The sequence below is a fragment of the Coturnix japonica genome, chromosome 13 (assembly GCF_001577835.2).
Source record: "Coturnix japonica isolate 7356 chromosome 13, Coturnix japonica 2.1, whole genome shotgun sequence".
NCBI classification, from domain to species: Eukaryota; Metazoa; Chordata; class Aves; order Galliformes; family Phasianidae; genus Coturnix; species Coturnix japonica.
The window spans coordinates 7,051,826-7,077,617 of NC_029528.1; the positions used below are offsets into that span (position 1 = coordinate 7,051,826).

Sequence of the window (25,792 nt, forward strand, 5' to 3'; positions counted from 1 at the left end):
TCTCTGGGCAACCTGTGCCAATGCCTCACCAACATTGCTGTAAAAATATCTTCTTTATATACAATGTAAATCTCCCCTCCTTTAGTCTGAAACCATTTCCTCTTGTCCTGTCACAGAAGGCCCCAATGAGGAGTCTGTCTCCTTCCTTTGTACAGCCTCTTTAGATATTGATAGGCTGCTATTGGCAGCCTTCTCATCTTCAGGCTGCACAGCCCCAGCTCTCAGCCTATCCTTGTAGGAGAGGTGTTCCACCCATTGGACTATTTCTGTGCCCCTCCTCTGGATGCACTCTAACCAGTCTGTGTTTCTCCTGTGTTCATTACTCCACATCTGGATGCAGTACTCCAGGTGAGGTCTCACAGTGCAGAGCAGATGGGCAGATTCCCTCTCTCACTCTGCTGGCCACGCTGTGTTTATGCAGTCCAGGATACAGCGGGCTTTCTGGGATACGAGGGCACATTGCTGGCTCATGTCCAGCTTACCATCCACCTATGCCACAGGTCCTTTTCAGCAGGACTGTGCTCTGTCTTTACAACCCCACCTTGTACTGATAACAAGGGATTGCCTCAACCCAGGTGCCAGACTTGGCTTTGTTGAACTTTATGAGGTTCTCTGGACCCACTGCTCAGCCTGTCTAGGTCTCTCTGGATGGCATCCTGTCCCTCGGGTATATCCAGCTGCACACACAGCTTGGTGTCATCTGCAGACTTGCTGAGGATGTCCTGCTGTCAGAACCCATCACAGCACCGCTGTGTTCTCTTCCCATCCTCACTGGCAATCTGGGGTGAGCTGCTCAATCTTTTTCTTTTTTTTTTTTTTTGCATCAGTTCACCCACGTCTGAACAGAAATGACATTATCATGAAAACTATTTACATGAGAGGTTTAATTATGCCTGGAGATGCCTTGGTTAAATCTTAATAAATTTTCTAGTCTCTTTTACTGGATGTATAGTTGCACTGGGGATAGGAAGCCTGTAAACCATGGCAGTTATGGGAGAAGTAGTGCATGTGAAGTATGACAGTAATTCACTCTTGGGAATGTTACAAGCCTGCGGATACGCCATTTGTAGCTATCCATTGCATGCACATAGATAATAATCTTACATTAGGCCCAATTACATGGTGTTATGGACACACAACACACGGATTACATACACAGCCAATGAGCACACTGTGATAAAGCCGTGGTGTAATTGAAGGAGACAGAAGGAAACGTTAGACTTGTTAGCTACCAGTGCTGCACTGCCTGACGCGGCTGCTCCCACCCAGCCTGCCTGCCTTGCTTGTCTGCTCCAGGCTCACAGCCCACATCTCACAGGCTCACTTTCACAATATGGGTTTATCTCACAGAGAGGTAGCTCAGCACCTTATTCTTTCTGCAGCGCGTTGTTGTTTGCTTAGCACAAAGCCCACAGATACACCAAAGAGCATGCTGCCAAATGAGGGCTGTTGTTTGCAGGATTCCTGCTATCAAATGATGTGTTTTAGAAACCTGTAAAGAATCTCTGTCTCCTAAGGGTAGAAGCATGGAAAACAAAAAACACAATAAACAATCTGGCTCCTTTTCAGATCTTTTTCCTTTTACCTATCACATTACTTGGCGCTGTACAGCACAGTGCTAGATTTGATTGTATGCATATTGGTTTGAGTAACTTCAGATTTTCTTTCTCAGCTGGGTATGAGTGTCTGTGGGCCTGATGATTTCTTTTTGGCTGAGAATTTTGCAAATGCTGCAAACTGTGACCCAACAGAATCCTGGTGTATATAAAAAACCTGAATGGCCACCACAGCAACCTCTGGTAACTGTGGGAGATGTTCGTTAAGGCGTGGACAAAAGTGTTAATCAGAAATTTAATCTACCATATAATTTCTCAATTTGATTAGCTGTTTGTGCTAATCAGCTGCCCAAATGGAATGTGAGAGCAAATCAGTCTCTGTTGCAGTCAAAAATCACAGGATGTCTTCAATTCTGCCCTAATATGACAGGTTTTCCAAATCTCTTTAATTTGAATTCAGTTCAGACTGTAAACAGGAAGCAATTAGGTGTTGTACCAGTGCTCATTACAAATATGTCTTGGATTCAGGGAAACTGGTATTTGTATAACAATTTTTACCTTTTGTCAATAACAAAATAGGACAACGTAACTTTTTTGGGGCTGAGATGCATCGGGTATTGTCACTGTCATCAGTGTAATGAAACCAATGTGACTGGAGAATGTTAATGTGCATTCTACTTATTGAAGTACTAATTGAAGCAATGAAATAGTTAACATTTCAAATAATTCTGTTATGTTATTTAACATTTTTCTGACATCATTGCCAGAAGATGCTTCTTCAGTACTTAACTGGAACAGAGCGGGAGATGTACTGTAATGAAAGTACTATTATTCTAGATGAATAAGTCAGCAATCATTCTGATATTCATTATATGCTCTTAATTATATCACTAATTTAATTCCAAGTAAGAGAAACAAAATCTCTTCATACTCTGTAATTTAAAGAACTGAGCATGTGTAACTGTTGGTCTGACAACCGGGGATTTCTCTCTGAATTCCGCCAAGGGATGCTTACAGTTCCTGAGGTTTTTAAACAGGATATTTGTATAATTAGTGGGATTCAAAATGTAAATCCTTTCTTTTTTTTTTTTTTTTTTTTTTTTTCTCTCCCCAAACTGTCTTCCATAAAAGCTGTGTCATTTTTTCTAGCATTAGGAGTGCAGTTCTTTCTCTCATTTAGACCTGAACACCTGTATTCCTATACAAGAGTGTGGAGAAATGAGTAAAAACTATTCACAGAACCATAGAATCCCTAGAGTTGGAAGGGACCTTTAAAGGTCATCTAGTCCAACTCCCTGCAATGAACAGGGACAATGTACCAATATTATCTGAAAACAAACAAAAGCAGCAATCCACACACCAGAGACATTTCTGTGGGTTGGCGATTTTGATTTAATTACACTTAGTGTAGAATTAATGATTTTGTCAGTGAACTACAGTAGTGCATGTGAGTTTGGAGCAAGGCAAACAACAGAACTGCAGCTGTATGCTGTTAAATTTGAAGAAGGAATTTGTGAAACAGGTATTGCTATCAAGTCATGGTGGGATTGCAAACTGAACATTCTTTCCTTTACAAAAACCAGATTAGTCAGGGCTATAAATCAGCTTTGTTCTTCAGACAGAAGAACGCTGAACCGTGCGTGCTTATGCCCAGTTTGGGCTACTGGCAGAAAAGTGAGTTAGGGAAGGAGTTCCTCTGGGGTTGTAAATTGAAATCAGTGGGACTGTGACAGTACGTATCACTGGAGGATGTACCACCTCAAAGGCTGCTGATCCCAAGTTATGTGTCTTCCAAGTAGTCCTTGGAGGACCCTTAGGACTGCTGCAGTTTGCTTCTGCTTAGCTGGCAGGATTTGACAAGGATCACGGCTCAAGGTGGGATGTTTGCTGGCATAAATAATATTTTATGTAACCTCAGTTTCCTGATTCAGCATTTTGGATGCAAATAGTTTACAGGGAGAGGACTTCTGACTAACAGGACAGTGCAAGGGACAAGAGTATCTGGGCTGTGGAAGAGGAGGAAGGCACGAGGCTGGGGAGAACCCAGCAGCACAAGTTTAGAAGGGAGTTTAGATGGAAGTCGTTCAATTGTGGGGTGGTGGACACACTGGAACAGGTTGCCCAAGGAGGCTGTGGATGCCCCATCCCTGGTGGCATTCAAGGCCAGGCTGGATGTGGCTCTGGGCAGCCTGGTCTGGTGGTTGGTGACCCTGCCCATGGCAGGGGGGTTGAAACTGAATGTTCTTTGAGGTACTTTTCGGTCTATGCCGTTCCATGATTCTGTAATTCCATGATTTCCCAGACCACACTGGAGGACTTGAGAGATTCTGGCAGTTTTCTGTTTTCCATAACTTCCTGATATTTGTGCATCTTTTCTGATAGAATTTAATCTTAGTCGGGTAGAAATGAGAGTGGGGCCTTGAAGCTGCTAGCAAATGAATGAAGTGGAATTTATTTTTCCTTTCACATTAAAGCTGCTGCACTAGCGTGTGCTTTCCCATCAGGAGTCATGCCATTAAAATCGTTAACTGGGAAGGCTTCATGTGCATGACAGAAAGCTTTACAAAATGCCTCTGGAGCACTCCTCTCCCTGGTATGTCCCTGTTCAGAAGCCAAACTGTTCTTCTCCCCATGCTGGGGCATTGCCTGCTGTGCAACCAGCAGTGTGTTAGATTACTTCAGCTGCAGCTCAGCTGTAGTGCCTGCAGTTCACTGTCAATTAGTGCCCTTTGCAGCGTTTGGCCTTTTTGTCCTGAAATAATTGCTGTTATTGTAGGTGCTTTATTGCCTTCATTATATTTAACATTTAAATATCAATGAAATAATATATTAGTAAGTCATCTTTGCAATAGTTAACTGTTAGATTTATCCTTGAAATTTTTGTTTAAGGAGTATATAAATTTAACACAGACATAGGATTCTTAGAAGGAGGGTTATGCATTCATTGATGAATTATGGGATCCCTTTGCATGTTGGGGGCAAAGACTAAGCCTCCTTCATCTAACATTTTGCAAGCAGAAATGCTGTATGGATTAAAGTTGTGCTTTGTCTATTAAACAGAAATATTTTAAGAAATTTAAAAATATTTCTGAATCATCAAACTGTAGTAAAGGCGCTGACCTTTCCACATGAGATGAAGAATTGTGCTGGGAGACAGGGATATGTTCTGTGCCCTTGGCAGAGGGGAGCTCCCTGCCACATTGTGTTCTGCCTGAATCCAGCCTGTATCCTGAAATCACTGCAAAGTCTTTGAATTCCCATGGCTTCCACTGAATCCTGTAGTGCCATGTGTGACCTACTGGAACATCAGCTATGTGTATGTCACTTAATTTTTGTAAGCCGACTTTACACACTGCTGTTATTTATTGGTGTGTAGTTCATTTTTACATATCAGGCAGCTGAGGCAGGGGGTGAATTACATGTTTATTTTTGTGGAAAATACTGGTTCAATTAGAAATTCCATTTGTGAGAGCCATTTGAACTTTCAAACATGGATGTGGTACAAATCACAAATAAATATATTGAGGGTTGGATGTGCTGTATACACGAACGTAACCTTGTTCACGTGTGGAAGTTCTGCTGTACGTGCTTGGTTTGGCTGACTGTCCACAAGAAGTGTTCATCCCACATCATCAGCCAAACAAAGTAATCAAGTAATGGCAAAGGTAGTGTGATATAATCTAATTTAACTTTAATCTGCTAATGTTGTGGACGACGGCTTTGCCAAGGGATTTCAGGGCAGAACTGTGAAATGTTTTTAACTTGGCACATGGCCGAGAAGGCTAGCTGAGTTCTGAAAACCTTTTCAAGAGCTTTTGATTAAATGTCCCGTGTAAATGCATATTGTCAAAACAACAGAATAGTTCATGGAACAGTAAGTAGCGTGGTGCTTCAGCAGATACTTCCCCCACCTCACTCACGGACACACACCAAAGCACTGCCTACAGCCCCAGTGCTGCTGCAGAGCGCTGGGCCTTCCTGTGGAGCAGGGCCTGCTGCGTGCCGCCATACTGTGGGGACGCTGCAGCAGCGCCAGGGGACGAGGCCTGCTGACATGTCTCATGGCAAACGGGCTCCGTGTTTGCACATTTGAAGCCCTGAGCATGGTAATTATGCCTTGTTAGAGCGCTTTCCATTTCCTGTGCCATCTTGATCAACTTTATAGCTTCCAATTTGCTGGAGAGTCATTGATATAATTAGGAGCTACGTAAATGGGAGCAGCACATACAGCTGATGATAATGTAGTCAGTTCATTTTTCATAAGAAGCATTAAGGGGGTCCCTACCAGCAGCTTGAGATCATTTTCTCTTCAAGCTCTTTCTCTTTAAGCTCTGCTTTGATAGAGGAGCAGAAATCCTTAAATGCCTGGGTTGTGGCCTGCTTTATTACAGTCCTTCCCACTTTCCACATATTTTTTTCATAAGGAAACTAAAGAGATCGTACCCATCTGCCCGTGTGTTTTTGGGAAGTCCATTTGAGCTGTCTGGCTGGGTGAGCCGGCTGCGTTAACAAGCTGTGTGAGGCAGCAGCTCTCATTTTGAGTAAGAGCACTTCAAGTCCAAAGCTTTCATTTTGAGGCACACAAATTTGACGTGTTTCCAGTCAGCCAGCCCCAACAGCTCAAAAAGTCTGCGTCTGTTTTCGTAGTAGGTAGAAACTCGTTTCCTGTACTCCCTGGTGCGTGGATGTAGTAAATAGTAACCCTCATCCATTTTTATACAGTTATTTGCTCTAAAAATATCTATCTTGACATGTCAAAAATTGTCTGAGGCACTGGTCAGCACAGCTTACTGCTGGTGCCAAGCAGATTTGTTGTATGAGTTGAAGCAGCTTGTTTCTGTGAATAGTGTTAGTGCAGAGATGTAAATAATTGATTGACCTATGGTGCAAATTTATTTTGCTTTCTTTTTTTCCCAACAGTACTCTCAACAACAACAACATCACCCGCATTCCTGTTACCAGTTTCAATCACATGCCAAAGATCAGGACTCTGTGAGTAATATCTATCTTTGAATGTAATAATAATGGGCTAAGCCAGCACTTGGAATATTTGTCATCATGTGAGGGCCAGAGCCAGGCCTCAACCTGCAGCGTGGCCCTGCTCAAACAGGCGGGCAGGGATCAGAAAATCAATTTTTCTACAGCTGATCATCATTCCATTGGAAAGGCTCTGATTGGATTAACTGGAAGAAAATAGAAAGGCTCTAAAATAAGACTGTGTGCATCTCTGGAATTTAGCCATAGCATTTTCTTCAAATAAATTATTCCTTTAGGTAATAGACAGCTTCAGGATAAATCATGCTTACAGAAAGTCACTTTGTTTTGACCTCCAAAATATTGAGCCAAACAAGATGCATTTGCTCTTAAATGTAAAGAAAAGGTAATAATAACCAGACTGAATTTTTGTCTTGCAGCTGAGAAAGAAAATGGGACAGGGGTGCCACATATGTGTATGTAAAGTCATCTCAGGAAAATTAGCTGAGTTGAAGGAAATGCCTCTGACTCGTGTCACTCTGTGAATGATAGCCTCTCATTTACATTTACTTTGTTAAATGTTGACATTCACAGAAATTAATGTAAGTAATTAAATGAGAACTAATTTTATTTTTTTTTAGAAGAGAATGGATAAAGCAGATAAAGGTAGGGTTGAGGATCCTGTGCTTTTGACTTTTCTCCTTCAACCACAATGGTGCAAGAAAATTTGCTTGGCTTCTTCAGATCAATCAGTCTTGTCTGTTACCAGAGCTCAATGTGATCTGCCATTTTCCTTTTAGTTTAATTTCGGAGATGGCTTTGTATATAGCTCCCTGGAGGCTTACACTGACTAATCCTTCTGTGCTGTAATTAAGGGAAGAAGAAAAAAAAAATAGAGGGGAAAAAAGAAAAAAAAAAAAAAAAGGAAGGAAGTCATAAATAGGATTTATAAAGGGAAGCTTTTATATTGAATTCTGAGAGCCACATTTTATATAACATGAATGCTGACCCACTCTAAAAGGATTTGCTGGAAATTTAATTTAGGGTCTGTGGCTAAAAGGGCACCTTTACAAACTTGCATTTGTATTCATTCACCTTATGTTCTGTGAAGGTAGTTTCATCAATATCGAGTGGCATGTTTTGGTCTCCAAAGACTGCCAAGTAACGTGCAGTTTCCTTTCCAGGAATACAGTGTAGGAATTAAAAAACCTGCATAGGCAGCTGGAAATACAACAAAATGTTTTAATTTTCTGTATTTCCTTCCATCTGTCTCAACAGAGTCAGAGAAAAATCATCAAAATAGCAATTAATGTAATACAAGCAAAGGAGTTGAATAATGCTTCCTAATTTCTTCAGCTTCTTCCTATTTAAAATCTCTTTCTGTTTCTGAATCATCACTTCTCAGAAATAATATTTTATTAATTATAATCATTGATAAAGCAAATTTACATAGCTATATAATACCTTCTGAATATCTCCTGTTCAGATTTTAGGCTAATGCTGCTTAGATTTAACCAAGTTGTATTCAGATGCATAGGAACTGAGCAGGCATAAAACTCACCAGCTTTTGTTCACCTATGAAAAGCATTTATATGAATATTTCTGGGGGGTGGGGAAGTGAAAACTGTAGCATTTTCTCCAGTTTCCTGGGCTTTATTTCACTTAGTAACTTGTTTCTCCCACATTAATATACAGCCCCAAGGAAGGAACAGTCTTCCTGAAATGAAATACCTATCTGAAGCACAATGGCTGAGCAACATCCACTGTTTAATCTCTTGGTTGTGGATGCAAACTGAAGTCAAATGGATCATTACAGCTCTGCACTTTCCTTAAATGCTCATCTACTTTTCTGCCTTCTCAGAAAGTTTCACATTTAGACATACTTTTAGAAGATCTTAAAGGGAATCCCTAGTCTGGATGTCCCTCAAGCATGGACAAGCCCTCTCTAGCTAAGGCCCAGAATGGTGCGGGAGGTGTTTTCCCTCTATACCTCTTTTACACATTAAGAGATCCATTAGCAGGACGTATTGGGCTGCCTGTGCCACAGCTGCCTTTGCTGTGGTGGTTTTGTGGATAAACAGAGCAGGAAAAATAAAGAGCATATTCAACTTGAATGTGACCTCTCAGGAAAAAAAGAAATAATAATAATAATAAAAAAACCAAACCAAAACAAAAAAAACCTAGTAAGATTTGAAACATTTGAAGAATTCTTAAAGAGAATCGAATCTCCTGTGCCAACCTTTTTCATTGTCTTGTCTTTTCTTCTGCTAAGTTTCATTGATCTGTTAACCTTGATTGGAAGTGACAGGAATTAGGTTTTATTGATCTGCTTTCCTTTGCTTGAAACAGCTTTATTTATATTAAAGCATGTCCCTCATACTTATTTGCTTAATGGTAAGTATCCCATTATCTCTGCACTTTGAGTGACTGCTGAGATTGGGAATTGTGTAGTTTATTTGTTTTTTCATTATTTTTACTTAAGGGTAAACTGGAATTGTCCTGAATCACTTCACTGCTTTTCATATTTGCAGGGTATCAGACTACTTGTGGCAATTAATTATTAATTATGCAGTTAATTAATTGTATTTTTATTTTTTAATTATCAAAAAGCATATTCTGGTAGGCTGCCCTGTTAAGCTGAGCTCCTCTCAAAAGCAGGCTGTGGAAAAGTTGAATGAACAAAACGGTGGAGCTCTGCTGAGGTTCTCACCAGAGTTGCTGGTGAGGGGGTGACAGTTCACACCACCAACACTGAGAAACCCCAAAACGAATTACACACATTTAATGACAGGAAAAACAAACCAAACCTTGATAAGTTACTGAACTGCGACGATGCCCCTTTTGTGAAAAGCAAGTGTAATATCCCCTCCTGCCTACCATGCCCAGGATGCAGGGAATGGACCAGACTGCAGCTTCTGAAGGAGTGTTCATTTACATCATCATTGCTGACTGCCATGGTGGGAAGGGATAACACTCTGAGCATGTAAATGCAGTGCTGTCTTTAGCAGTTAGAGCAGCATCGCCATACCTAGGGTAGTTTCTAACTAAATGTTATTTGCTTTCCTTTCTTTGTAAATGTATTTATTTGCTTTCAACTGACACAAAACATTCCAGACAGATTAATAACAGTAAATTTTACTAGAAACCTATCTTACTGCAGTGTTAATTAAATAGCTTGGTAATCTCTAAAAAAACCAATGTCTTGTAGCCATCCTTCTAAAACAATTGCACTCTCCCAGGAGGTGCTTTCCATCTCCATGGAGCAAACTCAGTCCTGGGTCTGCACCCTGCAGCTGTGGCTGCCCACCCCAGCATAGAGACTGGGGCCTGTGGGCCGACCCACACCAGAGCTGGCAGAAGGAAGAGCTCACTGACAGACAGCCACCTTCCCTGCTGGATGGACAAGGCTAAATCCAGCAAACACCAATTGGGGTTGTCTTTTTTGTGTGTAATGCCTGTAATATCAGTGAATAATGCTTTATCTAACCATTTCTGACAGCATTTTCAGTCTGTTTTATCATTTCAGCTTTGCTACAGCATTGCAAATATATGAGCCATTACAAAAATAATTAACATCTTGGGCTTTGTTTTGACCTAAAATTTGGTAGCTATTAAAAGTACCAAATTCACTCTCTGCATCATAATGTGGCAGACATATTTTTTCCCAATCTGATCGTGTATCGGGAAGTGTGTAGTGCCAGGCATGAGGCGTGTGGAAGGGAGCACTGCTGAGGGTCCTTCTTCATCACAAGCCCTGTCTGCAATCTAAATACTTGTCTTAAATTGCCAGAGTAAAAAGAGCATTGGTGAATTCATACAGGCAACACGGGAGCATGCAAGGTATCAATTGCCTCTGTGGATCTTTGGTTTATTTTAGTTTAATTACTATTTTTCATTTAATTAGAAAGGAGAGAGGAGGGAAGAATTACCTATCATCTGTTTTTTCAGCCTGGTCCTCTTGTTTGTGGGAGGCATCCTTTAAATTAACTCAGTTCCATCTCATTCATGCAGTTACTTCTAAAATGAAGTCATAGGCAAAATGATTACTTGGAGGCCTCTTAAGTTCACTATCTCCTTTTCTCCAGAATGGTCATGATTACACAATTATGAGAAACAGATTGAATTTTTATGTAGATCTTTCTGTGTATGTTATGGCAGAGTAGACATCTGAGACCTGGCTGAGCTGGAGCCAGTAACCTTCACTGATCCCTGTTACACTGCAGAGAGGATGCAGGCAGCCTTGTACTTGTGTGCTGTGCTTTGTGCCTTCTGTTAAAACACCGCTGGTAACTCTGGGGTGCTTCCTTGTGTTGTAGGCGGCTGCACTCCAACTACCTGTACTGCGACTGCCACCTGGCCTGGCTGTCAGACTGGCTGCGGCAGCGACGCACCATCGGGCAGTTCACCTTCTGCCTGGCACCCGTCAGCCTGCGGGGCTTCCTTGTGGCTGAGGTGCAGAAAAAGGACTTTGTCTGCTCTGGTAATGATACCAATTTGTTTCTCTATCAGCTGACGGGTTTTTATTGATACTAACATAAAAACAGGGAATGGAAAATTATCGTGTTGTATTTGAATGCCACTTTGTAGCACTGCTGTTTTATTTTTATCATAGATAAACTGTGTAATAATAGATCAAGTTGTTGTTTTTCTTGTCTTTATGTGAATTATTGGATGCCAGTTAATAACTCAGTTCTCAAGTTATTATTTTTTCCTTTAGTATTGGCAATGATATCAACAAAAGAGCTCAGCTAAGTGGAGATAATTTGGCATTTCTCAGGGGAAGAGCTGTACAGCTGACTGGAATATAAAGGAAAGGAAATAGAAAATGCTAAGCTGAATCTGTTGATAAATGATTGGATTGTGGAATGGCAGGGGCAAATTTTATCCCAGGGTCTGAAGGAGGGTTCTCCAGGAGCCAAAGCATTTCACAGTCTACAAGTTTCCTAATGTCTAAATGAAGCTGATGGCCAACTTGCAAAATTTTTTGTCTGTATATTAGTCCCATTCATCAAGCCCCCAGATCTGAACTTGGCTTTTGTGGTAAAAATGCATCATATTCAAGGGAAAAAATGTAGAAAAATTGAAAAAAGAAATCTCTAGGTTTGACTGAAAAGGTCTGGCAGAGGAAAGACATAAGAGCATGTATGCTGTGAAAAGGAAGGGAAGATATCAGACACAACTTTGGAGATAGTTTGGCAGACAGAATGGTAAAATTTGCAGGCCTACAGCCTGTGTGTTAGGCTGTGGTGTTACAAACTGCACAGAAGCATACACCCCTTGTATGTTATCCAGACCTACTGGTGGTGACAGCAGTCAGGCTAGCCAAACACACTGTGGGCTTAAGAGAAAAGCCAAACACATGGAAGCAGTATGAAACAGGGAAGGAAGAGGTATGGTGACGGTCACTTCTTTCATTAGAAATTACAGTTGGGAATACTGACCTGAATCAGACAGGAAGCAAGCATGGAGGTGTAGCAGGTCAGCAGTCAGCAGCTGTATTAGTGCCAAACCTATGTGTGTCTGAAGATAGGCCCCTCCTAATGCATATTTTAAATTAAAGGCCTGTTGATTAGCCAAACAAAAGAAATTAAAGCAGCATAGCATTTAGTAAGCTTTGGCATAATAAGCCAAAGACCCCTGAACTCATCTTAGATGTTTGAGTTGAAGACAGAGTTTTGTTTGTAGGGAAGTTGCATTGTACTTAAATGTACCGTACCCAACACTGCAGTAAAACACCTACCAATCTATTATGATCTGTTCTGTCTTACCTACTGTTAAGGTATGTTTGTAAATACGACGTTTTTCTAAAGAAAGTAAATATAAGAACTGCCTAACAGGTGTGTCAAGGATTCATTCTACTATTTTGTGCTTGTTTTTGCTTATTGGCCTGTCACCATCTATGAGTCTACTCCCTGAAGCATCTCTCGATGCACAGGTTGAATCTTTTCTATGTAAGTTCATTTACATGCAACAAAGAAAGAAATGGTTCTACTTTGAGAAGAGATGGTTGATCCCAAGCTTGACAATATCCTAGCTGGTAAATTAATTTCCAGCCCTGGAGGTTGCGGGAAGTGTTATGGGCACGTGGAAAACGAAGTTGTGCACCAGTGATTTTTGTGGCATGATTTTTAAGGAGGATGAGCTTCTTTTGTGCAGTTGCAGATATCTGAAGATGCCCAGAATACCTGAAAAGCAAACAAACAAACAAAAAATACATCAAAAGCTTAGCAAAAAGAAAAATTGAGAGATCTGACAATCTTGGCAGAGGAAGGATAAAAATAAGGGGATAATTGATTGAGCTATTAGCAGAATCTCATTTTACCAAAGATGTAACTAGAGCATGTCTGTCTTATGAAATGAAGTTTCAGATGGGGCATGAGTTCAGTTATTTGGATTTATGATTTAGTTATCTGAAAGAAAAAGAAAATTGGTTTAAATCCGGTTAGGAGATAATCATTGCTGAATGTGAAATCTAACAGGGCAGAACTCATCAAAATGGAGTTTTCTGTGCAGCCTGTGACTTCCAAAAGAGAAAAAGATTATTTAACAGCAGCATGTTGGACCCAGAATGTAAAAGTGAACTATCAAAATTGCCCTGCTTTTTCTTAAAGCATAAATAAATAAAAATTAAAGGAAAGTAGCTTCCGCTGAGACAGTTCATAAACTGTATCCCTTAGCCTTCATCTGGGAAACCACACATACTGAAAAAGCAGTACATTGGAAGAGCTTGTTTTAGTGGAGGATTTAGCAGAGAACTCAGCTTGGTATCTGCTGCTTCCACAGAAAACCTACACGGATAGTCAGTTTAAAGAGATTATAAATCTTCCCTGCTCCTTATTACAGGTCTTATTCCTGATTTTACAGCTTAATTTGTTCCTGTTTTAGTATGATGTCACACTAGGACAGGAGGTGAATGGTGAACTGAACTTGTCCCTCTGCAAAGGAATTTTATGCAGTTTAAGTTTATATGAATCACTGTAACTACCCTCTAGCTGGCAGTGAAAGCTTCTTTGCATCATATTTGCCAAGTACTGAAATACAGTATACTGAACTACTTTGTTTTAATACACGCTCAGCATTTCAAGTACTTGTATTTTTATGGCAGTGGGAATACATTACAGAAGAAGGAAAATCTCAACTCTTTCTCCACTATAAAATAGGCTGTATCAGAGTATTCCAGTTCAAAGCTTGTACTGCTGCATATTTCAAAGCAGAAAGAGAATGAAGTAATGTTGGGAAGTCAGAAAAATAACCCTGTTCAACAACTTCTGATTGTTCTTTGAATCCTGTGCAAAAATACTTTTTTTTTTTTTTAATCCTCTTATGACAAACACTGCTACTGAAACAAATTTTGAATGCTTCATAGCAAGGAATAATGTCAACTGGAAGGAAAGAGGTGAAACCCTGATGGAGATGTGCTGTAACTGGAACCCAAGTTTTTTGTTTCCTTCTGGAGACAGTGCTGTCTGTCCTGTACAGTCAGGTTTATTAGCACTGTGTACAAGGTCTCTCAACATAACACTGCTGAAAGCAGAGGTATGTGCCAATATACCTGTGTAAACTGAAGCAGTGTTTTTTTGTTTTATTTTTTCCAAAAAAAAAAAATACTGTTCAGCTTGAGCATGTAAATTATAGAATTATTACTTCAAATAGCACTTGCAGGCAAATGGTGAGTAGTAGAAAAGCTATTCCAGATCTCACTTGTTCATGCCCATGAGCATTTGGCTGAGAACTGTAGGTTAATGTGTAGGATTAAATAATATGCAGTTGTCTGGAGAAAGGTTTGCAAATATCTCTAATTGGATTTGTGTTTCTGAGGAGACAGGGGAAGGGTCACTAACAGAACCGAGCAGGGTTGAGGCTGGCTGACCTCTCAGCACTGGGGAGAGCACCGCGTACTGCTAGTAGTCCCTTTGCCCACCAGAGCCTTCTGGCTGTCTCATCAGCAAGCTGTCTCCTCCAGAACCACCCTGACAGAGCAGCCTGCCTGGATCTGGGCCTTAAAGCTATCTCTTCCCAAAGAAATCTTCAAGCTTGCTCTTGCCCCATGCAGCTGCTTTGATTAAAAGAACTCTGGGAAGTGTGTGGTGCTGCAGCTTCCTAAAACAAGCCAAAATGTTGTGGAAGGGGCTAACCTGGCTCAGGAGTGTGAGTGCCTCAGCTGATGAGCTGCAAATAGGAGGATCTGTATCTCTACTTTCTCTCTCCATTGTGACCTTGCAATTCATTTCCATGTTGCTGTGACAGGAGAAAGGGGAGCAAAGATTTTATGATGTCTGAAATACTACCTGCGTTATGATGCCTGGGAACTGTTTATATTCCCTTAAATAGCAGAGAAGCATCTCACTGTGTGCTGCCCTATCCTCAGTAAACCTCAGAGCCTTCCAGATCTTGCTTGGATCAAACCATGTTTCTTCGCCATGTTCAGATGTTTCATGGCCTCTTTCTGGTCTTTTTCTCTCTGTTTGTTTGTCTTTCTTTGCTCCTTCTCTCCCAAGCTGCCTTTGGATAATGTTTTTATTTCATTTTACTCTCTCGTGAGTTGTTATTGCTCCTTGATTTTTCTTCTACCTGCTTTTCTTGATGCAGAAATTAATCTACATCTTGATCAGTTATGTCAGGTCATGGAGTGTTTTCTCACTCACATTAGCACATCTGTAAAACTTTGCAAACTAAAGTAGAGGGTTCACAAAGTCACACCATCGGTAGCACCTTATTTCTTAATTCTGCATTAAATCAGTTAAACTTCACTAAGGGTTGTATCAGTCTGAAGCTGAGGCAAGGGAGTAATAAAGAGCCAAGCACACAATGGTTTCTGGCAAAATAAACTGATACTGAATTTAAGAAAATACTGGATAGATCCAAATCTTGGTTGGAGATCTAGTTTCTGTATTAAACAATGAAACTGCAGCTGAGATACAAAATAATCTAAATATGTTAGTTCCTGCTGCTTAATGCAGACAGGAAGCTGGAAGGAGGAAGCAGATTTATTTGTTTAGGTGAGGTCAAATGGTCTTAAAATATAGCTGTTACTCAGTGGCCCAGACCACAAAACTCAGTGGATTGTCTTTCTCCATTTTACTCTTCATAACTTTATAGCGTATTGTTGAGGAGAAAACCAACAATGAGTAACTAATAAAATATCACTTCTCAAGCTTAGTGTCTTAATGAGAACATTCAGAAGATGCCAAAGGAAAAGTGTGTGGAGAGGGGGAACTCCTCCCCATCTGTTCCTATTTAAAAAGCTGCACAATGATATATCTGCATAATTAGCAGCGAGTCTGCTTCTTTCAACATGGGATGTAGAGGTACTGCCAGCATGGAATACTGGTGCTCCCTGGAAACTAAAAAGCAGGGAGGAATATTTCCTAATGATGCAAGCTTTGCCAGTGCAGGGCAGCAGTTACTGCTCTTGTGGGAACAGGGTGATTTCTGTCCATGATCCACCCCAGATCTAGCAGAGTAGGACTGCTAATGGCCCTTAGGCTTAGTGGTTGAAGGAAGATGAGGGTAGGAAGAGGACTTTTTCTCTGTGTGTTTGAATTGTCATCATTTGCCTTGCGGCCATCCTCATTGTACAGCTGTGTTAATGCTTTTAGATAGAAGTGAGCTGAGGCATTTTTTCTGGATTTGACCTCTTTCCCAAAGAGTGACCTGTGAGATGTATTAGACAAATATCTTTTTTTCTCACTGTTGTTTTATGTTTTCTATGACCAACAAAGATTCTGTAAGTGTCCTTTACAATGGGGTCTCTGCAGAACTTCCAGTGCTGTGTGATTCCTAAAGCCTTTTGGAAAAAAACAACAAAACATGCTTTGAATGTTCTTAGAAACTTTTTAGGAACTTTATTTTAGAGTTTTTATCCCCTGTTATAATTTGGCATCACAAACTAACATTGAGATCTAGTCTAAAGAAACATTTCAATACCGTGTATTCATAAGCTGCTCCAGAGGTGAGAACCTGCAGGAGGTTTGCACTCATCACTGAGTTTGTTGTCTGATTGCACAGTTTCCCATTACCAACTCAAATTTACTGTAGCATTAGCAGTTACATGGTTTTATACTCTAAGAATCTACTTCTTGCATTGCTTCATAAGCAAGATACCACATATGGTGTTATTTATGCAAATCTGAGGGTAAAACTCATATTTATTCAGGCACTTAATATGTCTTTGAAGACCAAAGCTCAAAATTGGCTTTAAATTACAGAAAATTTAGTTTTACAGTTACACAATTATGTTTATACCTTTTCAGTATGATTACCTTTGGTCTGAAATTCTCTTTCCCCAGAGCAGCATGTGTTGTTCTTAAATGCTTGTTTAAAAGTGGCAGATTTGGGTATAATTATTCATCCATTTGGCTTTTGAACTGTTGCTCTGAGAATAATAATGTGATTAGGTTTTATGTTTATGTCCAAAAATAGTGGCTTGCTTTATTAGTAGTGCAATAATGTTATTTTGGTATTCAGTGGGAGTGCGCCATGATGCTCAGTGGGTGGATACCGTGAGCCGTGGCACAGGTCACAGCAGCAGAAGGGCACTAGAGAACCCTCCAGAAAGCTACCTATATAAACCCAGAGAGCCAAATACCATTATTATTAATACTATATCCAGGAAGGATACCATTGGATGTAGTTGTGATTGCCTTTCTTATATCTCTCTGCAGGACTATGTTCAGTTGTATTTTAATGCTGGGTTATAAGCACTATTCAGAGCAATGCATCTGTTTTAGGTATCTTTTTGAGGTTTTATTAGTGGAGACCAGCAAATGCTCATGTAGTAGTAATTGATTTCAGATGTCCCAGTATTGTAAGAAGTTATTTAATTACACCACAAAAGGTCATAACATACCCACAGATCTGCAGTACTTGTACTGTTTTGTTTATTGATCGATAGTTCCATGTCTGCCATGCTTAAAAGGATTTAAAGTCACCACAGACTTCTAACCAGTAAATCCTGTCAGATTTTCTTGAAATCCACCAATACTTTTTTACTAATCACTAGAATTTTTCTGATAGAAGAGAGCTGCTGCACAATTGGTAGGTGAGGAGGTGATAAACCATACTACTTAGTGTGCCATAAGCGGGTGTCAGTGCAAATGAGATTTAGTTTATTTTGTCATTGCAAAATTTATTTTAAATGCTTGTGACATTTAAACTCTTCATTTCTACTCCATAATCATTCTGTGCTAATTGTAATATCTGACTATTTGCTGCTCTTAAAAGGCTAGAGGCCAATGAGGCACTTGAAAAGGGGAATTAATTCCGCCATAAACTGCTGAGTTCTGAACCTCTCCCCATCTCTTCTCACTCTCTAACCTAAGTCTGAAACTGTAATGTAAAGCATTGCCAGCTCATGAAATAAGAGATATCAACTACCCTGCTCGTAGAGACTGCCAGTCCATTGTCATGCACAAAAAGCAGTAATTTTTGTCAATGGGGTTCCTGTTCTAGCTTCCACCTTCTGATAGAGTAATTCTTATATACCAACATGTATAATTGTGTTGATGATTTTTAAGAATTAGAGAAAAATGTTGCTAAGATGGTGAATTAGAGCTCCTATGAAACTGAGCACAAAAAATCTGAAACAATAAGGTGACAGCAAGAACTTTGGAAAGGAGGTGGCATAAATGCAGCTGATTTGTTCATTGCTGTTTCCTCCACAGTTGTGAGGAACACAAATGGGAATCCTGAAATACTTAGGCTCTTCCCAGGTCTTTTCTTTTCAGGAAGTATTGGCAGCAGAAGGAAAATACACTTTTAGGTTTCAGATATTTTTTTTATTGCACTGGGGCCCTCGATCCCTCGATATATCATTTTTCTCATCCTCTAATAGCTATGGAAATCAAATCCAAATTTTAATTTTCTGAACTTCAAACTCTGTAGCCTACACAGACTTGTTTTATTTTACCATCTCTCCACATGTATGCAAACATGAAACTAATTAAACTCTCATAGATTTTTTGCTGCTTTAGTTCTATAGATCTACTGTGTAGCTGAGCCAAGATCCTTATTTATGGGAGTCAGCTAAATAAAATATTAAATACTGTTTACATCATTATTCAAGAGGCCTTTGCTTTATCAGTTTAATGTTTTAGTAAAAGCTGATGTAATAGGGGCTAGATAGATCCCTGCTCAGTGTTCATCCATAATAAGTGTTTTGCCCTTTGCAAAAGAAAAATGTTAATAAAACCATTGGATGGTACTGATTGACAGTTTGCTCACAAGGTCTTTTCATTCTGTTAAAGTGTTCAGAAGTCTACAATCTAGATGTATTTTTGTTTGTGAAGGAATTTCACTGACTCTGCAGGGTTGCATTCAGTATGGATCAAAATATTTTTTACACTGAGAATAAAATGTCAGTAAGCAGTGACAGGAGTCACTGGGGGCTCTTCAAGAATTCAGGTTTATAATAAAAAAATTGAGTTTATAAGAACGGTCATTTTTCCATGCTATTTTAAGTGAAAAAACCAAACATGTAATATTTCTGTTTTTTTTTTTTTTTTTTTTTTTTAAATGAATCACTCGTTATATGTGGGAAATAGAGGCACATAAACAGTCTCCTTCTTCACTTTTCACTTAACTTTTTTGTGCAGAAGTTAGATCCTGGAACATTACACATCTTCAGTGTTATGTTATCATCCAATTTCAGCTCCACGTGCACTAGGAATAAACTTGTTATATGGCTTTCTCTTTTTCTTTTGGCACAGTGTTAACTAATGGTAATTAGTTAACTCTGGTTAACTAATTGGTGGCTTTGTGTTTGGTTTCATTTGTTTTTTACACACTAGCCCTAAATCAGAACTTTGTTCACATTGCAGTTCCTCTTTCCTAGCAGAAAAGCAGAAATAAATGGTCTCAGCTCCAAATGCAGGGTAAATTAAAGGACTCAAATGGCTTCAGCCAGCAAAGGATGTTGAAGGCATAGTGGCCAGCACAAATAGCTTACCTTTTCACCTTTCCATGCAGTCATTTTCTGGAAAGTTCCCTGATACTTTTCTGTAGTGGGATGTTCATTAGCACCTTGTCACTGATGCTGCTTATTTTCTGTGTAAGGAAGATTTGTTTTTCTGTTGTTTTGCCATGCTTTTCAAAATATCTAATAACCTCCTTTCAAAGTGTTCCATTAGTACACAGCACTCTGCAGTGCTGTGGTGCATAAAATGTGGAGGTGATGAGCTGAGCTCCACTGAATCTTGTAGCAGATAATGATTTAAATACAGCAGAGTTGGGAACAGGCTCTTAAGACTCCAACTGGCAGTAATTCAGGGGTTTTTTGACATTCTGCCCCAGTGAAAAGGGAGCTTACTAAAGATTCTCTAACCTGCAGCAATATGTTGTAGTGGTAGAACTGCAAAATGCCATTTCCTCTCTATACAAATCTCTTCAGTGAGCGTAGCTTCTGTGTGTGATAGAAGCTGTGTAGAAGACTTGACCTTGTTGCCAACTTTCCTTTTGCCTTCTGGAGAGCAAGGGCTGTTCTGAAGTGTTCCTTCCCCCTATGAGCATTTCTCCAAGTCTGGAAAGGCTTGACGTGGTTAGTTTGCACTTTTCATTATTCCTTTTGTTTTGGACATCACACCACAATACAGACAGACAGAGGAAAGAAGTAAAAATTGTGCGGTGAGGTTATAAAAACAAACCTTCTGTTCCTGTGCAGAGATAGTGGAGGCTCCTGTGCATTTTGAAACTCTATAATCCACTTCTGGAAGCATTCACAGTTAAAATCTCACAGAAACCTTGGACGTGGTGAAAGGCAGAGCTGGCAGTGCTTTTGGTGATATGCAGCAGAGCTCCATTAATTTTTGAAGGAATTCTATTAATTCACAATGATGATACGTCTGCCCTGCATTTTTATGGCCAAAAGACAGGCCCAGGAGAGCTGCTTGTCTTGTCTGCTGTACATGTATGTTTTTAAATGGTGAAACTTAGGGATTCTTTTTATACAAGTAGCTAGAACTTAAGCACTGTATTACACACATGCTCACGTTTTTGGACTGTGTTAAGACAGTGTCTAATAAGATTTTGGAACTCAAACTTGTCAAAGTTCAGGTTGTCTGATTAAAAAAAAAATAAAAATATGAAGTTGATTCCTTGAGCATATGCACTAGAATTTAGTTTTTAATTACACTATTGAATTATTTTTATACTCTGTTTTTGCCCAACAGATTCTGCAGAGTGAAGCTGTTCTAGGATTCAAACCATCTGTGTGTTGAGATAAAGAGTGTTGCTTGTAAACTGCTTATCTGTAGCTGTCAGAGAACTTGGAAAGTGGGCTGTGAGTGCAGTGGGATTTTTTAGCTGAGAGAAAGCATCATCTCATGATGAAAACTCCACACTCCCATGGAGGATGAATTTAACTCCTGCCCATACCACAAAAGTCCTCTGACATTCTTGTTGGTTTTTTTTTAAGGTGGTCATTACTTTGGAAATCCAATTTTTAGACTCCTGAACTGAAGTTCTGAGGGCTGATCTGCCAAACAGTCCAGCTCTGATTAGTGTGAAAAAAAAAAAAGAAAAAAAAAAAAAAGAAAAGAAAAGAAAAAAAAGAGGCTGTATTTAAAACATACATTGCTTTGAAATTAACATTTTCTTTTGCTGGCCTGACTTAAACTCCACTGATGATGTAATAGAACACAGTTTCAAACTGTGTGTGTATATATCAACATTTTCATTATTTTAGACATATGAATCATAAACACAAGAAAAGTTATTATTGCTACAGTTTTGAAAATGTTACTGACAAACTTGAATCCAATGAACTGATCAGGACGTGTATAAATCAATATCCTCATGCTAAACATTTGCTTTCCAGTTTCTTTTCTTTCCATGAAATTATTAGATTGAGCAAAGATATGAAGGGTTGAACTTTGTGTAATTCTGTGTGTGTTTCCATTAACTGCACTGTCTAATCTTGAGAAAACTAGCTTTCTATTTCTAGTCTTTAAACCATGACAGCTTACATCATTTCCAAAACATAAGCAATTGTTAATGACATTCTTCTCTCAGTGTTGTAGTTGGTGTAGTGGAGACTTCTAGGCAGAGATGACTTTTGGAGATGCTTCTTAACCTTTTGGCTTGTTTTCTAAATCTTAGAATAAATTAATGTGATTGATTGTAGAGGGGACCAAAGAAATGTCTATGAAGAAAAATTGATTGAATAGAGACTGCTGAACAATAAGAACACAGTAACCTTTGATATGTTTCCTCTGCAGTTAATTTATAGCGCATTCTATTCACTGAATCCAAACAAATCATTACTTAATATGGTAGAAGGATCTGGAAAACTTGGAGGCTGATGTATTTTATTGTCAAAATCTCAGGCGATCTTTTTTCAAAACTAGTATGTAATGATTTCATTATATCGCAGGTTCCCAATCTGAACCACCATCATGCAGTGCCAGTTCCATCACTTGCCCATCTGCCTGCACCTGCAGCAACAATGTAGTGGACTGTCGAGGAAGGAGCTTAACAGAAATTCCAGCTAACCTACCGGAGGACATTTGGGAAATGTAAGTGCCAATGTAGTGCATCATTCTTTGTCATTTCTCTCCATTTATAACTCTTGGTGTGTGAAAGAAAGTCATGTGTTTTAAAAACTGTGTTCTGAGTAGTTACCTGATTACTGTAGTTGTCCTCTTTGTCTTCACTTGTTTGATTAAGGGTTCATGGATACATCTTAAGATTCTGTTTGAAGTTTCCCTGCCTCACGGTAAGGTGAAGTTCCTGCCACATTGTGCAGACTGTGTTTACATCTCACAAGTCTGGGATTACAGTTGTATACTCAAGAAAAACACAGTCCCGTGTTGTTTTTGTCATGTCAGATTGTTTTATCTTTTGTTGGTGGATTCCTCAAGAAGTGGAGAGATTTCATGCTAACTTGACAGGTTGCGTTTGTGATAAAGTGAGATATGACATCAGAACAGATTGTCCCTGCTGATTTTACTTCCAATTTCTGGCATGCCACATTTCATTACTCCCAGTTCTTTAACATTTTTCTTAATTTTGTGTTGAAAGATCAAATGCAGACTTGTTTCATTTTACTACTTCTGAGATTTGCAATCATCTATTTTTGTGTCCGTAGCTTCTGCTACAATCCTGAAGTACTATTAGATATAATTAAATTGTGTTTGGTTGGTCCGTAAGGAATGCAGATCAGTTCTTTTCCTGTTTAGGAGGTTGTAGTGCAGTGGTTACCAATATCCAACCAGCTTTTATAGACAACGTAGTATGGATTTAAATGTTTTTATAGTCAGTGGTCAGCTTTTAATTGCTATAGAAAAACTGCTACATTGCAAAATTCAGCGGAATAAAGGATAAATTGGGGAGGCTACACATAAGCAATTCCACTGTTACGACTGCCAGGAATGTAAATGTTATGACCAATGAAGGCAATGTGCTACAAAGCTTGCAAATGATCTGCTCTACAGTACCGTTCCTCTGACTTCAACAGTTGCTTTAATTATTTTTCTCCTCAACATTGTTTGGATTATACATAACAATTAGCAGCAACTTATGCTTGATTTATATCTCAATAGGAAATAAATATTAGCACAATGAATGCAGAAAATAAACAATAACTTAAAATTACCATTGCTGGGCATATATGTAGAGCCTTAAAATATTTACAGGAAATATAAAGCCATACACAAGCTGTTCTGAATGCCTGTTTACATTCCTCCTGACAAAATTCAAAACATATTTGTTGTGCTGGTGTCCACTTACTTTGTTGCATATAAAATGTACGTGATTATCTGTCTGTGGAAGTTAGCTTAAAAATATCCTGAAAATATGAATTGTGTTTAGTGTACTAAGAAGTCAGTGTTTAACCTTGTTTTCAATTCTGTCAGATGCGGGGCAAGCAAGTTTTCAGGAGTGACTGGAACAGTTCTTAATAACGGGCAGAGAAGAGACTGGTTTCAGACTTGCTCTGAAATTAGTGTTGGGTTTGGAGAATTGTAAAATGTTACTTGGTAATGTTAATAATGCTAGCAGAAATCAGATCAGCTTTGTGGCCATGTGTTGAAGTTACATGGAGAGCAGTATCTGCAAGAAGACTGAAATTGGTGTGCTCCAGCTCTTCCCTGCAGCAGTGCACTTCAGAGTCAGAGAGCAAGTGGAAGTGTTGTTCTTCAGTGTGGTCACAGTAGCACTGAATATTCGCATCCTGTCTCCTTTCTAGTATTTCTAGCACTTGGACTTGTGAAAACAATTTAGAAGGACAGAAAGCAGGGGAAAACTTAAGAGCCTTTAAGTTAGGTGAAGGAGTAGCCAGTCAAGATGCAGGCTTCAAAATTTTCATAACCTGCAGGTTGTAAAACTTCTGACTCCATAGAACACTGCCTGAAGCTCATTAATGATTTAGGTATCAGAATTGCATTTTAGGCCTTGCTTATTTGAGTCTTTGCCTATAGATAATCTTTTTCTATCATGTTAATCCTGCACATACCCTTTCCAAATTCACTGTCAATTCCGGTGGGAGTTCTGCAGAAGGAATATTGGAGACGAGTGTGTTCAGAGTGTAATGTGAGCTAACCTTCATGTAAACTTTATTGCTGACTTTATAACGGAGTCAGTGCTGATAAGTTTACTTTTTTAATGAAACATAACATAAAAAATTCAAGTAGCTCTGTCAGAGCAAGTGACATCAGTGACATTGCCACATACCATTCTTTTTCTTTTAGTGGAGCTGGTTTTTAGTTTTGTGAAAGTACTGGTGAGAAAATCAATTAGCCTAAAATCCAAGGGCAAAGTGCTACACATGCTCACATGGAGTTTGAGTAAGGGATATTCTCACAGTGCGAAATGTTTCTGGAAAGATGGAAGATTGCTGCCATGGTGTTTTCTCAGAAAAATCCTGGCGTAAATTCCTTTGACCAAGAAAGCCATTCTGTTTTATGAGAAGTTTATTGTACTGCTCAGAAATTCAGTTTGGCTGAGTCTACTCTACACTTATTCAATAAAAATCCATCCAAAGGTCAAGCTCCAGCTATACATGGAATAATGACTATCTTTTGATTTGATACAATAGGCAGAATAATGTTCTCTTGCTGTAATGCAGCTATGGAGTCAAGCACATTCTCCCTATATGCAGCAGCCCACATCTCTCAGCACAGAGAGTTGTGAGGTTGTGTGTTGGTTGGTATTTTTTTCCCCTTTGGGACTGTTTCCTATTGTTGGTGATAAGTCACACCCATTGCATGAAGGACAGCTGTGTAGTGATGGACACTTATTACTGTACCCTGTTATCCTGTGGCCTGATTCAGATTATCTTTTAGAGATCTGTCTCTTACTAGAGATGAAATTCCTCTTTTGGAATACGCGGTATGGACAAACTACTTTGCTGGGTTACTGTTGCATACACCACATTTCAAAATTCCTATGGGATATTACTGGAGGTGGTGTATTTTTCATTTATCTGTTTCTACCTAGCATTGTAAATACACATTCCATGTTTAAAAAAAAAGAAACATTTCCTCTGTAGTCTGTAGTCCATTCAGAATATTTACTATTAAAATGCTGTGCTCCACCTGGAGCATTTCCAAGTTCCTTTGCTTATTAGTTACATTCAGTTACAGCGTTCTAGTTGTATTTCCTCTTAACTCAGTCTTTTTTTGTAAGCCAAACTGTGCCAGATAAGAAACCTTGACTACTTTCCTGCAGAACTGAAACACACAGCTGTTACTGTAACATGATCATTAAAGAGGAAGAACATTTTACTCCATGTTTCAATATTCATTAAGGATCTTTTACCCTGCCATCTTCCTCCTTTTTTTATTAGTATGAGTAGGCAGAACCTTTCTAGCAAAGCTTCCAAAAACTCCTATCACTGTTTTTGTTGATAAAAAGATATTGCAAAACAGGCACTTCCCTTGTCACAGAACATAAAGCAGACATCATATAATACTCATTTTCCCTTGCTGCTGATCTCTGCCACATGTGACGTGGAAGTTTGTTATGTTGCCGTATTATACTTTTCCCCTTCAGTGCATTGCCCTGAAGGTTTGCTGGTAAATGAGAGATGTGATCACATCACAACATTAGCACAGTGTATGCGATAAAAGAAAAAGTTTGCACATATCTAGGAAGAGTAAGAGAAAATGATTGCAAAATAAAATGGAGATTGGCATAATGGTTAGGGAATGTGCAGAATGGATTCAACATTGGACAGGAGGGCTGACCTAGGAACTGGGGAGGAGTCTCCAGACAATCCCGTTTCTGATCAGACTTGATCTTATCAGGCACTGCCGCTCTGAAAGACCTTC

At 39.3% G+C, this 25,792-nt stretch overlaps 1 protein-coding gene across 5 annotated transcripts in view; it reads left to right on the top strand.

Annotated features, from left to right (window-relative positions):
* SLIT3 (slit guidance ligand 3) overlaps positions 1-25,792 on the top strand; it is a 424,983-nt gene that overhangs the window by 252,088 nt on the left and 147,103 nt on the right. For all 5 annotated transcript variants that reach the window (XM_015875943.2, XM_015875942.2, XM_015875944.2 and 2 more), the window contains 3 exons: positions 6,477-6,548; positions 10,847-11,010; positions 21,898-22,039. In XM_015875943.2, the coding sequence (XP_015731429.1) occupies positions 6,477-6,548; positions 10,847-11,010; positions 21,898-22,039 (378 nt within the window). The remainder of the gene's footprint in view (positions 1-6,476; positions 6,549-10,846; positions 11,011-21,897; positions 22,040-25,792) is intronic.